This window comes from Prinia subflava, chromosome 24, assembly GCF_021018805.1.
Source record: "Prinia subflava isolate CZ2003 ecotype Zambia chromosome 24, Cam_Psub_1.2, whole genome shotgun sequence".
In the NCBI taxonomy this organism is placed as follows: domain Eukaryota; kingdom Metazoa; phylum Chordata; class Aves; order Passeriformes; family Cisticolidae; genus Prinia; species Prinia subflava.
The window spans coordinates 1,813,499-1,828,679 of NC_086270.1; the positions used below are offsets into that span (position 1 = coordinate 1,813,499).

Below are 15,181 nucleotides of genomic sequence, written 5' to 3' on the forward strand. Positions count from 1 at the left end.
CTCTTCTTCCCCTAACCCCGGGGCATGGCGGCAGTTATAGACTACAGTTTCCTTCCCTCTTCCCTTCTCCTCATTGTCCTCCACCTCTTCTTCCAGGCCTACAGAGCAGGCCGGGAGTTCGTGTGGCCACCGCCGCGCTGAGCATGCCGGGAGCTGGAGTTCCTATGGCCGCCGCCGCGCTGAGCATGCCGGGAGCTGTAGTTTCCGTGCCCGCTCTCTCGCGGGGCACGCCGGGAGCTGTAGTCCCCTCAGCGCCTCCCGCCGCGCTTGCCGCGTCTCCCCCGGTGCTTCCCGGCAGCCCCCGCGCGGCGGGCGCTGATTGGGCGGCGGCGCGGGCGGGCGCACGCGCAGCCGTTGGAGGCCCCGGGCCGAGCCGCTCCCTCAGCGCCGGTACCGCCGGAACCGCCGCAACCGCCGCCACAGCGGCACCGGGCGGGCAGCGGCACCCACCGCCCCGCCGATGCGCCGGGCCGCCGCCGGGCCCCGCGCGCCCGTTGGCTGAGGAGCGAGGCGACACTTGCGTCAGACCGCCGGCGCTGACGTCACGGGGTGCGCGCGTGACGTCACCGCGGTGCGGGGAGGGGGCAGCGCGGGGCCGCTTTAACGGGGGCGGGGGGGTCCCCGGAGGGTGAAGGCGGAGGCGCCACCGGGGGCTGGGCCGCGATATGGCCCGGGGCGATAACGGGGCTGGGGGGGCCGGAGCTCCCCGGTGTAACGGGGGCACCGCGGGCTGCGGCGGGGCTGGGCGGGCCGGGGCCGGGGGAGCGATGAGCCCGGTGCTGCGGGGCCGGTTCGCTGCCCCAACCCCGGTTATCCCCCCCCGAGCCCCGGTTCTCGCCCGGTTCCCTGCGCGGTTGCGGCAGCAGCGGAAAAGCGGCGCCCGGGGCGCGGGGCAGGTGCGGGCGCGGAGAGCGCGGCGTGGGCGGTGACACGGCCCCGCCTCTGCCCCGCGTCCCCCGCGGGCTCTGCTCCCGGTGTGACCGGCAGCGTCGGCACCCCCGGCTCCCGATCAGTGCCGTAACCAGGGCTGGGAGGGCTGAGAGCAGCCAGAGCCCTCGGAGGTGGAGGGGGTGAGGATGAGGATGAGGATGAAGATGAGGAGCTGGGGTTTCTCCTTAGCTGGGGAATTGAGTAGGAATTGACCTCTGTGCTGTGCAGGCTCTGATTTCTGGCTCAGGTTTGAAATCCAAGCGTTGGGAAGGGCTGAGGGGGTTGTGCCCAGTGGGAAAATTCTGTTTTCTGTGGGTTGGGACGTGCTGCTGTGCTCCAGGAGGGGATTCCAATAGGAATTACCCTGACACAACCTGGGAATGGAGAGATGCTTTCCTCAGCACAGAGCTTCTGCTGAGAAAAGCCTCCTTCCTTCCCAGCCAGCTCCAGAAATCCTCCAGATGTCCTCAAACCTCTCCCTTTCTGTCTCTGCAGAGTCTGAGAGGCTGGAGAGGCTGTGATGAAGAACCAGGCACTGGAGACCAAAGCAGCTCCACGTCCTTCCAGAACGAGCAGCGGGATGGGGCTGGAGGAGGGAGATTCCCCAGAGGCTGCAGCTCCCCCAGAAGGTGGGGGGACCCCTGGGGATGGGGGGCTCTGTCCCTGCCCACGGCTGGGGGCAGTGCTGGCGTTCCCTGGAATGTGTGAGGGCGGGTTTGAGCCTGGCAAGAGCCAGGGAGCAGCTTCTCCTGCCTGAGGCTGGGCTGCTGTGTAGGGGGAGAAAATCCTGGTTTTCCAGGGCAGAAAATCCCGGTTTTCCTGGAGCGAAAATCCCGGTTTTCCAGGGCAGAAAATCCTGTTTTCCAGGGCAGAAAATCCCATTTTCCAGGGCAGAAAATCCTGGTTTTCCTGGACAGAAGATCCTGGGTTTTTTCCCTATTTCTGTGTGTGTGCAGTCCTGGAGAAGTCCCCCTTTCCTGGCTGCTGCTCCATCCCTGTTTGATCCTGCGGATCCAGCTGCTCTTCCCCAAGTTTAAAATCCATTGTCATGCTAAAACCCCTCAGCCCTGGAGATCCAAGCTGCCAGTCCCTCGGGGGGAAGAAAAAAGCTCGCACACAACCTGCTTTCCTTTTAAAAAAATAAATAAAGAGCGGGGAGAGGAGGGAATTTTCCCTCTTGACAGATGTCAGGGGCTTGGTCATGCTCTGCTGATCAAAGGGGAGGCAGTTGGGAATGCCCTGCCATTGTGGAGCAGCCGGAACAAAGCAGCTTATCCTGCTTCCAGTCCAGCCAGGAGAAACCTCCTGTTCCTGCCTCCAGCAGCCTCAGAGGAGGAGCCTCAAACAGAATCACAGAATCACAGAATCACAGAATAATGAGGTTGGAAGAGACCTCTAAGATCATCAAGTCCAACCTGTGCCTTAACACCTCAACTAGACTGTAGCACTCAGTGCCATGTGCAGTCTTTTTTTAAACACATCCAGAGATGGTGACTCCACCACCTCCCTGGAAAGACAACTCCAGTGCTTTATTACTCTTTCAGAGAAAAATTTTTTCCTAATATCTACAGAATCAGAACCTTTGTGTTCCCCTTTTTTCCCCCCTCCCCAGCTCCCCTCACGCAGGAGGATCCCAAATCCTCGCGGGACGTCTCGGAGGAGCTGAGCCGGCAGCTGGAGGACATCCTCAACACCTACTGTGTGGATGCCAGCCAGGAGAACCCAGGGGAGGACGGGGGGCAGGGGGAGCCCCCCGAGCCCGAGGAGCCCGAGAAGGGCCGCAGTGAATCCCCCCGGAACGGGGAGCAGGAGCCGGGGGGCCCCGAGATGAACGGGGAGAAGGAGAGCTCCAAGGGAGGCGAGGAGTTCCGGCCCGGAGAGGAGGGCGGCGAACGGGACCAGAAGAAAGCTCAGGAGAAGAAGAAAGCCAAGGGCTTAGGTGAGGGATTGCCTGATCCCCAAGGGTTTGGGTGAGGGATTCCCTCTTCCCAAGGGCTTAGGTGAGGGATTCCCTGCTCCTGAAGGGTTTGGGTGAGGGATTCCCTCTTCCCAAGGGCTTAAGTGAGGGATTGCCTGATCCCCAAGGGTTTGGGTGAGGGATTCCCTGATCCCCAAGGGTTTGGGTGAGGGATTCCCTGATCCCCAGGGGCTTGGATGAGAGATTCCCTGCTCCCCAGGGGTGTAGGTAAAGAATTCCCTGCTCCCCAAGGGCTTAGATGAGGGATTCCCTGCTCCTGAAGGGTTTGGGTAAAGGATTCCCTTCTCCCCGAGGGTTTGGGTGAGGGATTCCCTGCTCCCCAAGGGTTTGGTTAAAGGATTCCCTGCTCCCCAAGGGATTGGGTAAAGGATTCCCTGCTCCCCAAGGGCTTGGGTGGGGGATTCCCTGCTCCAGCTGTTCTCCCACGCTGGGGAAATCCTGGGATGCTCTGGGTACCTGCTCAGCCCCTCCTTTTCTCACCTCTCCACCCCAGAACTCCGTGTAAAGCCCTTCCATCCTATTTTATCGCATTCTTCCCATTCCACCTCTGATTCCAGGCAAGGAAATCACTTTGCTGATGCAGACCCTGAACACCCTGAGTACGTCAGAGGAGAAACTGGCAGCTCTGTGCAAGAAATACGCCGAGCTGGTGAGTCCTGGGCCGGGGGAGGCAGGAGAGGCCCTCGAGAGCGACATTCCAGGGACATTCCTGGAGCTTTGGGGTGTGCTGGGATCCCTGGATAGCAGAGGGTGGGTCTTGTGTTGTTCGTGGGGTGTGGACAGAAGGGATTTTTGGGCAAATCTGGTGCACAAAGAGTTCAGGTCTGTTCCCACACACACAGAGCTGATCCCACGTTTAACCAGGGTGGAGTTCTGAGCACGGAGCTGGAGCTGGAGGAGGTTTGGGGCTGCCTGTGCGTGCCCAGAGTGTCCATGGGGGGCTTTTCCCTGTGCTCCCCTTTCCCTGTGCAGGGTGGGAGTTCAGGAAGGGCTCTGAGCCACCCTTGCTCTGCTCAGGGGTGTCACAAACCCCTGTCCTGGGGGCACAGCGAGCCCGTGTCCCCTCAGCGGGGCACAGCCCTGCTGCCTCCACACCCTGTGCCCCCCTCTCGCAGCTGGAGGAGCACAGGAACTCGCAGAAGCAGATGAAGATCCTGCAGAAGAAGCAGAGCCAGCTGGTGCAGGAGAAGGATCACCTGCAGAGCGAGCACAGCAAGGCCATCCTGGCCCGCAGCAAGCTGGAGAGTCTGTGCCGGGAGCTGCAGAGGCACAACCGCACCCTCAAGGTGACTGCTGGGGGCTCTGCTGCCTCCCCAGCCCCTGGAGACCCCTCTGTGGGCTCTCCATGAGCCATTTGGGCAAATCCACCCCTCCCAAAGCCCCATCTGCCCTCAGGGCAGAGGCACAACCACACCCTCAAGGTGACTGCTGGGGGCTCTGCTGCCTCCCCAGCCCCTGGAGCCCCCTCTGTGGGCTCTCCACGAGCCATTTGGGCAAATCCACCTCTCCCAAAGCCCCGCTCTGCCCTCGGGGCAGAGGCACAACCACACCCTTAAGGTGACTGCAGCAAGCCCTGCTCCCTCTCCAGCCCTTAGAGCCCCCTCCGTGGGCTCCCCACCTCTCCCAAAGCCCCACTCCAAAGCCCTGCTCACTCCCCAGCCCTTAGAGCCCCCTCCGTGGGCTCCCCACCCCTCCCAAAGCCCCCCTCTGCCCTCAGGGCAGTTCTGGTGTTGAGCCATCACCACCTGCAGTATCCAGGTTGTTATTCCAGGGTTTATCCACTGAGGAGAAAGGGGAAGAGCCCTTGGCTAGCAGGACTAACGGGAGGCTGGATGGGCTCACCCCTTTGGGAAGGTTCCTCCCTCACCTGCCGCCTCCCTGACGCAGGAGGAGGGCGTGCAGCGAGCCAGGGAGGAGGAGGAGAAGAGGAAGGAGGTGACCTCGCACTTCCAGGTGACGCTGAACGACATCCAGCTGCAGATGGAGCAGCACAACGAGCGCAACTCGAAGCTGCGCCAGGAGAACATGGAGCTGGCAGAGAGGCTCAAGAAGCTCATCGAGCAGTACGAGCTGAGGGAGGAGGTGGGTCTGGTAGTGTAGAAAAACACAGAATTACACAAAGCAGATCATGTGTGGTTCTTTATTTCAGCTCACAGGGGCACACAGCGCCCAAATTTTGTGCCCCAAGAATACAGAGTCGATTTGGGATTTTTGTAGTTTCAAATTATATTTTAACTAATCTCCACTCCTAGATATTTATAATAGATAAGTATCTATTATAGATACTATAGGTAATAGTATCTGCAATAGTATCTATAGATACTATTAGATGATAGTATCTAGATGGACTCATGCCAGCAGAATAAAAGGACCAGGAAAGGAACTCAGAACTGCAAAATCCTCACTTCCACAAGAGAACTGGAAATGACTCCAAAACAAAGGGTGTGTGCTCAGCCTGGCAAGGAGACAACGACCAACCACACATCAATGGAGGCTGGGAGGGAGTGCCCGTGGGCTTTATCGGTTCTTTTGTACTCCCAAAGGCCAGAGGATCTCCAAACTCCAACACAGCCTTTGGGGTGGTCATTTACTTCCTCCCCAGTGGAGTGGATTGGGGTTGTATAAATTAAAAAACCAGTCCATCTAGATAATAGTATCTATAATAACTAGATACTTATGGGATAATAGATTATCCTATTTCTTAGTTACTATCTTAAATCATACCTACGCTCTACCCTGTGTTATATTTGATTTGGTTAAAACAATTCTTCTCAATTATCTCCTGGGCTGGGATCATACTTAAACAATGGTTTGCAGCTTGTTGCAGAAGCTGATGTTTGTTCCAAAACTATCTGTAAAGTTCAGATTGTGCATCTTCTATCTTCTCCCCTGTTAGCTTAAACAGAAATTATTTTATATTTATTATTTTAACCCTCCACCCCATCAGGCTGGGCACGGGGGGCTGCCAGGGGGCAGGGGGAGGCTCTGGGTCTCCCCTGAGCCCTGTGGTGTCTCCCCTCACAGCACATTGACAAAGTGTTCAAGCACAAGGAGCTGCAGCAGCAGCTGGTGGATGCCAAACTGCAGCAGGCCCAGGAGATGCTGAAGGAGGCAGAGGAGAGGCACCAGCGGGAGAAGGACTTTGTAAGTCTTGGAGGAGCTGCTTGGGACGATTTTTTGGATCCCTGGGTGTTATCCCAGGCCTTGGCACGTGCAGGAGCCAGGCTGGAGCCCTGCTGTGCTCCTGTAACTGCTCTGCTCTTCCCCAGCTGCTGAAGGAGGCTGTGGAGTCGCAGAGGATGTGTGAGCTGATGAAGCAGCAGGAGACCCACCTCAAGCAGCAGGTGAGTTCCCTGCTCTGTGTGCTCAGCCTGATTGGTTTGGGGGTTTCCCTCCCTCCCTGAACAACCCAAAGCTCCTCGATGTGGAAAAAAGAGGGGCAGGATCCCTCCTGGGTGAGCTGAGGCTTTGTTCAGGGATATTTTCCACTCATGGGATCACCCTGCCCGGGCCAGGAGCTGTTTGTGGAACACTCTGCTCCGAGGATGTTCCCCAGGACAGAATTGTCCCTTGGCAGGGCAGCTCCTGCTGTTTGTCATGTCCCAGGGCAGCAGCTCAGCCCCTGCCCTCCCTGGCAGTGCCCTGAGCTCCCGTCTCTCCCCACAGCTGGCTCTGTACACGGAGAAGTTTGAGGAGTTCCAGAACACCCTTTCCAAAAGCAGCGAAGTGTTCACGACCTTTAAACAGGAGATGGAGAAGGTGGGTGGTGCTTCCTTCCTGCTGGGAGCCTGAACAGCCCCAGCTCTGTGATTCCAGTGAATTTTGGGTCTACACCCCAAATTTGGGGTGACACCTGTGGGATGTCACTGCAATATTCTCCCTTAATTTATTTTGGGGTGTCCTGAGCAGGGCCAGGGGTTACACTTGGATCCCTGTGGGTCCCTTCAGGGTCAGGACATTTTGTGACTCGATTTTTGCCCTTGCTGTGGTTCTGTAGATGACCAAGAAAATCAAGAAGCTGGAGAAGGAGACCACCATGTACCGCTCGCGCTGGGAGAGCAGCAACAAGGCCCTGCTGGAGATGGCAGAGGAGGTGAGGGAGGGCTGGGACAGGGACAGGGACAGGGACAGGGACAGGACAGGTCCTGCTTGGTGCTGTGTGAGGGCAGAGGGAGGCAGAAGCTCCTGGGTGCTTTGGGTGCTAAAGGTTTGCTTCATTTTCCCCTCAGGCTTCCATAGAATCAGTCATGGGGTGGTTTGGGTTGGAAGGGACCTTAAATTCATCCAGTTCCACCCCCTGCCAGGGCAGGGACACCTCTCACTGCCCCGGGGACACCTCTCATGTCCCAGGGACACCTCTTACTGTCCCAGGGACACCTCCCACTGCCCCAGGGACACCTCCCACTGTGCCAGGGACACTTCTCACTGTCCCAGGGACACTTCTCACTGTCCCAGGGACACCTCCCACTGTCCCAGGGACACCTCCCATTGTCCCAGGGACACCTCCCACTGTGCCAGGGACACTTCTCACTGTCCCAGGGACACCTCCCACTGTCCCAGGGACACCTCTCATGTCCCAGGGACACCTCCCACTGTCCCAGGGACACCTCCCATTGTCCCAGGGACACCTCCCATTGTCCCAGGGACACCTCTCACTGTGCCAGGGACACCTCCCATTGTCCCAGGGACACCTCCCACTGTCCCAGGGACACTTCTCACTGTCCCAGGGACACCTCCCACTGTCCCAGGGACACCTCCCACTGTCCCAGGGACACCTCCCACTGTCCCAGGGACACCTCCCACTGTCCCAGGGACACCTCCCATTGTCCCAGGGACACCTCCCACTGTCCCAGGGACACCTCCCATTGTCCCAGGGACACCTCCCATTGTCCCAGGGACACCTCCCACTGCCCCAGGGCCACCTCTCACTGCCCCGGGGACACCTCCCACTGTCCCGGGGACACCTCCCACTGTCCCAGGGACACCTCCCACTGTCCCAGGGACACCTCTCACTGTCCCAGGGTGCTCCAGCCTGGCTTTAGGCACTGCCAGGGATCCAGGGGCAGCCACAGCTCCCTCACAGGGAGGAATTTCATCCCAAAATCCCACCCAACGCTGCCCTCCCTCCATTTTAAACCATCCCCCTGTCCTGCCGCTATCCCCCTGTGGTTTCACCTCTCCCTTTCTGCCTCTCCCCGCGCAGAAAACCCTGCGGGACAAGGAGCTGGAGGGGCTCCAGGTGAAGATCCAGCGCCTGGAGAAGCTGTGCCGGGCGCTGCAGACGGAGCGCAACGACCTCAACAAGAAGGTGCAGGACCTGTGCGCGCACACGGAGGCGGCGGAGCCTCCCAAGGACCCGCCCCGCCACAGCCCCGAGGCCGCTCCGGATTCGCCGAGCCCCGGGAAGGCCCCGCAGAGCCCGGAGCCCGCGGAAATCCCGGCAGGACTGAGCACGGGAGCGGCGGGGCAGGGCGGGACCGAGGAGGGGAACCGGGGCACCGAGTGAGCCCCGGGCAGGGCACGCAGGGAGGGTGAGCTGGGAGCTGCTTTGGAGTCCCCTCTGCCTGTCCTGGGACAGGGGGGGAAGGACTGGACACGGCCCTCTTGGGAGGTGAGATTTCCTAGTTTAGGGTTTTTTGGAGGATTTTTTTTAAAAAAAAAAGATTTTATATATATATATAAATATATATATATATGAGATATGTAAAAACGTGCAGGGCAACACTTTTATCTGTGGATATCCATGAGAGGGGCTCGCCCAGCTCCCTGAACACTGAGGACACGGAGCTGATGTCCCTCACTCACAGACTTTGTCACTGGCAGCTCAGGAGAGCAGAGCCAGGGGGACAGCAGAGCCCCAGCACGGGGACAAGGGACACAGGAACTCCACCCTGGACTGAAAGCAGAGCTGGGAGAGTTCCAGAGCATTCCCAGCCTCTCCCTCTTCCCCCTGCCAGGCAGGAGGGAGCTCGTGTGTGAGCTGAGGGCACAGGGGGCACAGTCCCCTCCTCTCCCGTGGGTTCTGTGTCTGCAGTGGGGACAAGGAGCAGCAGGACAGGGCGTGCCTGGTCCCACCCCCGGGAATTTTCGCTCTTCCCGGGCCCTGCCGACGTCTCAAAACCGCCTTACGATTCACAGTTGCCTCTTTGCTGAACGCACACGTGCACAAAGTGTATTAAACAGTTAATCCAAAGGTCTAATTCCCAAGTGTTTCACATCGCTGTGCACAGGGACTGGGGAGGTGCCCCGGGGAGCTCCAGGAGGGTCAGAGCTCCCAGCTGGGTGTGCTCCTGCAGCCTCTGGAGCTCTGGAGGCATCCAGGGAGCTCCAGGAGGGTCAGAGCTCCCAGCTGGATGTGCTCCTGCAGCCTCTGGAGCTCTGGAGGCATCCAGGGAATTCCAGGAGGGTCAGAGCTCAGGGCTGGCTGTGCTCCCTCTGTGCCCCCTGGCCCGGGGCTGTCCCAGCCCCACTTTTCCTTTCCCTCTCTGCCTGGAAGAGCCTCTCCCCAGAGCTGCCTCACCCCGTGCTGGGAGGGAGTTCAGGAACAGACGTGGGACCTGCTGGCACCGGGTTTTGGGATTTTCCTCGGGTTCTCAAGGCTTTTGTTGTCTTGTCGCCGTTCTTTTGGAAGACTCCACTCGCTCCGAACCTCGAACCTCGCTGCAGCCTCTCTTTGTGACAGACTTTATCCCCAGCGTTGCCTTCCTCGTGCTGGAAGCTGAACCAGGACGTTCCCGCCGTGGATGGATCCAGGGGATCGCTCTGGGATCCTCTTCTGGCTGCTCTCACCCCTCCCCTCCGTGAAGGACCCGCCTCGAGTCCCCTTTTCCTCCCGGGGATTCCAGGGAATGCAGATCCAAGGAAAGCAGCAGGGACGGTCCCGGAGCTGCGGTGGTTTTTTCTTCCAGCCCCGCTGCCAGCGCGGCTCCTCCGGGATGATCCATGAATGTAACCCCGCCCGTGCCCGGGCTGAGCCGGGGATCTGGACTTCAGTAAAAGCAAAACCCCTTAGAAATTCACCAAACCCCTGTAGGAGGATAGCTTATATCATAAGGTAGAGCTATCCGCAAAACTGGGCCTCAAGCCAGGCCTCAGACCAGGCCTCAGGCCTGGTCTAGCAGGCCTCAGTACGTTCCACATACGCAGCACAAATAACCTTATCTGTTACTGGAAATGTGTTAAGGTAGTGGTGCTGCTAGCATGGGACAGTTACTGGGAAGACACGGTGGCGACCTTAAACTGCAATAGTTTACATACTTCTGTATGTTCACTGCCTATCAGAATGCACCTGTTCGTGTAAACTATTCTGTATTTAACCCGACATCTCACGGAATAAAGTAGGAGAACCTGTGATATAACCATATTGGTTTGGACCCTCGTTTCTCTAGTCCCCGATCTTATCTGTTCCCAGCCTCCAAACCCCTTTTGCTTTTTCCGTCTTTACCCTGTTATGGTACAGAACCCCCCGCGGGGGCTGTTGTGTGCATCCTGTATCCAATAGAAACACTCCCGACCTCTGCTGCTCTGGTGTCTCTCGTTCCTTCCACGGGGACAGGGGAGGTTTGGGCGCCGGGGTGGCGACATCGACACAACCTCCCCTTGTCCCCGAGCTCTGCTCCTGCCCTTCCAGCGGGAGTGAGGCGGGGGAGGCTGGCAGGGACAGGGACAGGGGCTGTCCCCGCTCAGGGGGGACATCGGGGTGTCCCCAGCACCCGGCTGGGGTGGCCCTGAGCCACCAAGAGCCACCAGCCCTGGGGGTATCAGTGCCCCCCTCCCGTCTGGCCCCTTGTGCCCCCACCGGCTCAAAAATTCCCGAGGTGGGTTTAAAATCCTGCCGGGATTTGCAGGAGCAGCCGCGCTCGGCCTGCACGGGGGGGGACGGGGCTCGGTTAATCCCGGCCCTGCGCCAGGGCGGGAGGCCCTTCCCCGCTGCCTCCAGCAGGGACGGATCCTGCGACCGCGACACTGCGGTGACACCGGAGGGGGCTCGGGGTAAACCGGGGGGGGCGGCAGGAACGACCCCGGGGGCTCCGCGGGCTCCGCTGCCGCCGGCGCTGCGCGGGCTCGGGGGGATCCCGGCCCATTCCCGGCCCCGGGGACGCGGATGCGGGGCTGATCCCGGGGATCCCGCGGGCAGCCGGTGTCCGGCGGAGCCTGGAGGAAGTTCCCTTTCCCTTTAAATGCAAATCCCAGGCTGTGCGGACGGCGGTGTCCGGCGGGCTCGGGGTGTCCGGCAGGATCGGGGCGTCCATCGGGATCGGAGCGTCCATCGGCTCCCGGAGGCCGGAGCGGGCCTGGCGCAGGTCAGTCCCGGCCTTCGGACAAAGGGGACAAAGGGGACAAAGGGGACAAAGGGAACAAAGGGGCTCCGCAGCCCCCGGAGCTGCCCCGTCCCGGCGCCGCGCCCGGGGCTCGGCGGGGCTCGGCAGAGGGGTGCCGGTCCCGGTGCGGTTCCTGCCGCGCTCTCTCCGGGCAGGTCCGGGGCCGAAATCCTCTTTTCCATCGGGAGCCGGGGCCCGGCCGGAGCTGCGGCTGCGGTTCAGGCCCCCCCGAGTTCCTGCGGGGAAGCTCCGGAGCCTCCCCGGGAATGCGGGACGGAGCTCCCGCTCCGATCCTCCCGCCGCCACCGGCCCTGGCGCGCCTCGCGGTGGCCGCGAGTCACTCCTTAACCTGGGGGTCCCGGTGCCCCTGGCTGTCCCCTCCTTGTCCCGGGTGTCCCCAAGCCCCTGCGCTGTCCCCCTTTGTCCTGGGTGTCCCCAAGCCCCTCCGCTGTCCCCCCCTTGTCCCGGCTGTCCCCAAGCCCCTCCGCTGTCCCCCCCTTGTCCCGGGTGTCCCCGGGCCCCTCCGCTGTGTCCCCGCCATCCCCTCCGCGCGGGGCAGGAGCCTCCAGCGCCGTGTCCGTCCCACGCAGGGTCCCGGTCCCGCAGCCCCCGCGGCCCCCGCGGCCCCGGCCATGGAGGAGCGGAGGAAGAAGCGGAGCCCCAGGACGTGCCTGGCTCAGCCGCCGCCCGCCGGGGCCCCGCGGCCGCTGCCCCCGAGCAAGAGCGCGTCCTTCGCGCTGCCGCTGCCCGCGCTGCCCTCGCCCCGGCAGCGGCCGCGGCCCCGCCGGTCAGTGCGGGCCGGGGGGGCGCGGGGAGCCCCGGGGGGAGCGGCCCGGGCGGTGCCAACGCCGCGTTCCCCGCGCAGGAGCAGCAAGGAGCGGGCGCGGGCGGGCGCGGGGGGCGCCCGGGGGGCTCCGCTCCAGCACAGCTTCCTCACGGACGTGTCCGACGTGTGCGAGATGGAGGGGGGGCTGCTCAGCCTCCTCAGCGACTTCCACTCGGGAAAGCTGCAGGCGTTCGGTGAGGGGGAACGGGATAACGGGATAACGGGATAACGGGATAACGGGATAACGGGATAACGGGATAACGGGATAACGGGATAACGGGAAAATGGGATGGGATGGGATGGGATGGGATGGGATGGGATGGGATGGGATGGGATGGGAATGGGAATGGGAATGGGAATGGGAATGGGAATGGGAATGGGACAAGCCGAAATGGGAATAGGAGAGGATACGAGGGGATGGTACAGGATGGGAATGGGATGGGGCAGGAGGGGACGGCACCAGACAGGATGGGATAGGAAAGTTGTGGGATGGGGATGGGGCTGGGTGTTATGGGACAAGATGGAATGGGACAGAGTCAGAGGGGATGGGACAGGATGGGATGGGAAAGGGATGGAATGGGATGGGACAGGACAGATGGGATGGCACCAGACAGGATGGAATGGGGACAGGATATTGTGGGACAAAATGAAATGGGAATGGGACAGAGTCAGATGGAATGAGACTGGATGGGATGGGATGGGATGGAATGGGATAATGGAATGGGGAAGGAGCAGGCTGGGGAATTTTGGGGCTGAGGAATTTTGGATCCACGGGGAAGGGGTGGGAGGGGGAAAATGTTGGATTCATAGGGAAGGAACAGGCTGGGAATGGATGGATGGATGGATGCTTTCCATGGGAACAGGGGAGCTGTGGGATGGGGGAATGTCCTGGGAGGGAGGGAATGGGCTGGGGATGGAGGGAGGGATGGATCCAGGGATGGATGGATCCACAGAGAAGGAGGGATGGGCTGGGGGATGGAGGGATGGATGGATGGATCCAGGGCTGGATCCAGGGATGGATCCACAGAGAGGGAGGGCTGGGCTGGGGTTTGGATTGATCCTTAGGGCTGGGCTGGGGTTTGGATTGATCCTTAGGGCTGGGCTGGGGCCGTGCCGGGCGCTCCCCGGGGTGGGGGAAGGAGCAGGGGCTGCCGCGGAAGGTTCCGGATCCCGCAGGGCGGGCGTGCTCCTTCGAGCAGCTGGAGCACGTGCGGGAGATGCAGGAGAAGCTGGCGCGGCTCCACTTCGGCCTGGACGTGTGCGTGGAGGAGCTCCCCGAGGAGCAGAAGAAGATGGCAGCCGACAGGAACCTGGACCAGCTGCTGGCACACGTGAGTGACACCCGGGACACCTGAGTGTCACCTCTGTCCCTGCTGGCACACGTGAGTGGCACCCGGGACACCTGAGTGTCACCTCTGTCCCTGCTGGCCCGGGACACCCCCGGGGCCCTCCGCTCCCTCAGCCTCTGCCTTTGCCCCCACAGCTGGAAGAGCTCAGCAGCTCCATGTATCCTTGGGGACAGCCTGGTGACAGTGACAGTGACAGTGGTGACAGTGATGGGTGGCAGTGGCAGTGGCAGCAGTGGCAGGGCTGGTGGCGCTGACAGTGGCGGTGCTGACAGTGACAATGGCAGTGATGCCGGTGACAGTGGCAGTGGTGGCAGCGACAAGGGTGACAGTGACAGTGGCAGTGATGGCAGCGACAGGGGTGACAGTGACAGGGGTGACAGTGACAGTGGCAGGGGTGACAGTGACAGGGGTGACAGTGACAGGGGTGACAGTGACAGTGACAGGGGTGACAGTGACAGTGGCAGCAATGGCAGTGGTGGCAGTGATGGAGGTGGCCGTGCTGACAGTGGCGGTGCTGACAGTGACAATGGCAGTGATGACAGTGACAGTGACAATGGCAGTGATGCTGGTGACAGTGGCAGTGGTGGCAGCGGTGACAATGCCAGCAGTGACAATGACACCGGTGACAGTGACGGTGCTGGCGCCTCCCTTGACCCGCTCTCAGACAGAAGCTGCACCTGGCCGAGAGCTCGGACCCCGAGGATGCCGCGCCCTGACCCCGGCCCGGCCCCGGGCCCTGCCCCGGCCCCCGCCGCCCCCGGGACCCCGAACCGGGCCCGGCCGCGCCTCCCCCGCCATGGCGGCGCCGGTCGCGGCCCGATGACGTCAGCAGGGGGCGCCGGGGCCATGGCGGGCCCGCGGGCCGGGGCTGAGGCGGAGCGGCGGCGGCGGGCGGCGACACGGCTGCAGGTGAGGGACCGGAACGGGAACGGGAACGGGAACGGGGACAGGGACAGGGAACGGGAAACGGGGACAGGGAACGGGAACGGGAACGGGAGCGGGAACGGGGACAGGGAACGGGAACGGGAGCGGGAACGGGAACGGGGACAGGGAGCGGGAACGGGGACAGGGAGCGGGAACGGGGACAGGGAGCGGGAACGGGGACAGGGAGCGGGAACGGGGACAGGGAACGGGAACGGGGATAGGAACGGGAACGGGGATAGGAACGGGAACGGGGATAGGAACGGGAACGGGGACGGGGAACGGGACCGGGAACGGGACCGGGACCGGGGACGGGAACGGGACCGGGACCGGGGACGGGAACGGGAACGGGGAACGGGGAACGGGGAACGGGACCGGGGAGGGGAGGGGAGGGGAAGGGGAAGGGGAAGGGGAAGGGGAAGGGAAGGGAAGGGAAGGGAAGGGAAGGGAAGGGTGGATGGAGCCTTTGGTCGCGGGGGATGCTGCGGCACTGCCGGTGCCGGTTCGGTTCGATGCCGGTTCGATGCCGGTGCCGGTTCGGTGTCGGTGCCGGTGCCGGTGCCGGTGCCGGTTCGGTTCGATGCCGGTTCGATGCCGGTTCGGTGTCGGTGCCGGTGCCGGTTCGGTTCGGTGCCGGTTCGGTGCCGGTTCGATGCCGGTTCGATGCCGGTTCGGTTCGGTTTCGGTGCCGGTTCGGTGCCGGTTCGGTTTTGATGCCGGTTCGGTTCGGTGCCAGGCCTGTGCCAGGGGGTTCCTGCTGCGGCGGCGGCTGCGGGGGCTGCGGGAGGAGTTCGAGGCCGCCGTGCTGGAGATCGAGGGGGAGCCGGGGCAGCTGCGCTGGGGCGGCCGCGCCCTG

General features: G+C 61.9%; 2 protein-coding genes across 6 annotated transcripts; both read left to right on the forward strand.

The window, feature by feature from the left end:
- The first annotated feature begins 300 nt into the window (after positions 1-300).
- TXLNA (taxilin alpha) lies at positions 301-8,579 on the forward strand. Of its 2 annotated transcripts, none has more exons than XM_063419197.1 (11): positions 301-571; positions 1,426-1,559; positions 2,543-2,869; positions 3,466-3,557; positions 4,024-4,194; positions 4,796-4,990; positions 5,933-6,052; positions 6,178-6,252; positions 6,575-6,667; positions 6,906-7,001; positions 8,112-8,579. In XM_063419197.1, exons 2-11 carry the CDS (start codon positions 1,451-1,453, stop codon positions 8,412-8,414), a joined length of 1,581 nt encoding a protein of 526 aa, XP_063275267.1. In that variant the 5' UTR covers positions 301-571; positions 1,426-1,450; the 3' UTR covers positions 8,415-8,579. The 2 variants fall into 2 exon arrangements, with proteins under 2 accessions (XP_063275267.1, XP_063275266.1); XM_063419196.1 differs by having other exon boundaries at positions 301-549.
- A 1,792-nt stretch (positions 8,580-10,371) lies between these two features.
- CCDC28B (coiled-coil domain containing 28B) lies at positions 10,372-14,245 on the forward strand. 4 transcript variants are annotated; one of them, XM_063419205.1, is made up of 6 exons: positions 10,372-10,900; positions 11,102-11,211; positions 11,820-12,249; positions 13,232-13,386; positions 13,539-13,561; positions 14,069-14,245. In XM_063419205.1, the coding sequence occupies exons 3-6, from the start codon at positions 11,862-11,864 to the stop codon at positions 14,118-14,120; spliced, it is 618 nt and encodes a 205-aa protein (XP_063275275.1). In that variant the 5' UTR covers positions 10,372-10,900; positions 11,102-11,211; positions 11,820-11,861; the 3' UTR covers positions 14,121-14,245. The 4 variants fall into 4 exon arrangements, 3 of the variants coding, with proteins under 3 accessions (XP_063275275.1, XP_063275274.1, XP_063275276.1); XM_063419206.1 differs by having other exon boundaries at positions 10,781-11,211; positions 11,820-12,016; positions 12,095-12,249; positions 14,069-14,242; XR_010082990.1 differs by having other exon boundaries at positions 10,771-11,211; positions 13,232-13,437; positions 14,069-14,185.
- The last annotated feature ends 936 nt before the right edge of the window (positions 14,246-15,181 follow it).

Bases quoted from the DNA above. Each gene is read 5' to 3' on its own strand.
- TXLNA (XM_063419197.1), top strand. From the start codon at position 1,451: ATGAAGAACCAGGCACTGGAGACCAAAGCAGCTCCACGTCCTTCCAGA. The intron at 3,558-4,023 runs GTGAGTCCTGGG...CCCCTCTCGCAG, and splicing joins GCAAGAAATACGCCGAGCTG to CTGGAGGAGCACAGGAACTC. The intron at 6,053-6,177 runs GTAAGTCTTGGA...GCTCTTCCCCAG, and splicing joins ACCAGCGGGAGAAGGACTTT to CTGCTGAAGGAGGCTGTGGA.
- CCDC28B (XM_063419204.1), top strand. From the start codon at position 11,089: ATGCAAATCCCAGGCTGTGCGGACGGCGGTGTCCGGCGGGCTCGGGGT. The intron at 11,212-11,819 runs GTCAGTCCCGGC...CGTCCCACGCAG, and splicing joins CCGGAGCGGGCCTGGCGCAG to GGTCCCGGTCCCGCAGCCCC. The intron at 13,387-13,538 runs GTGAGTGACACC...TTGCCCCCACAG, and splicing joins TGGACCAGCTGCTGGCACAC to CTGGAAGAGCTCAGCAGCTC.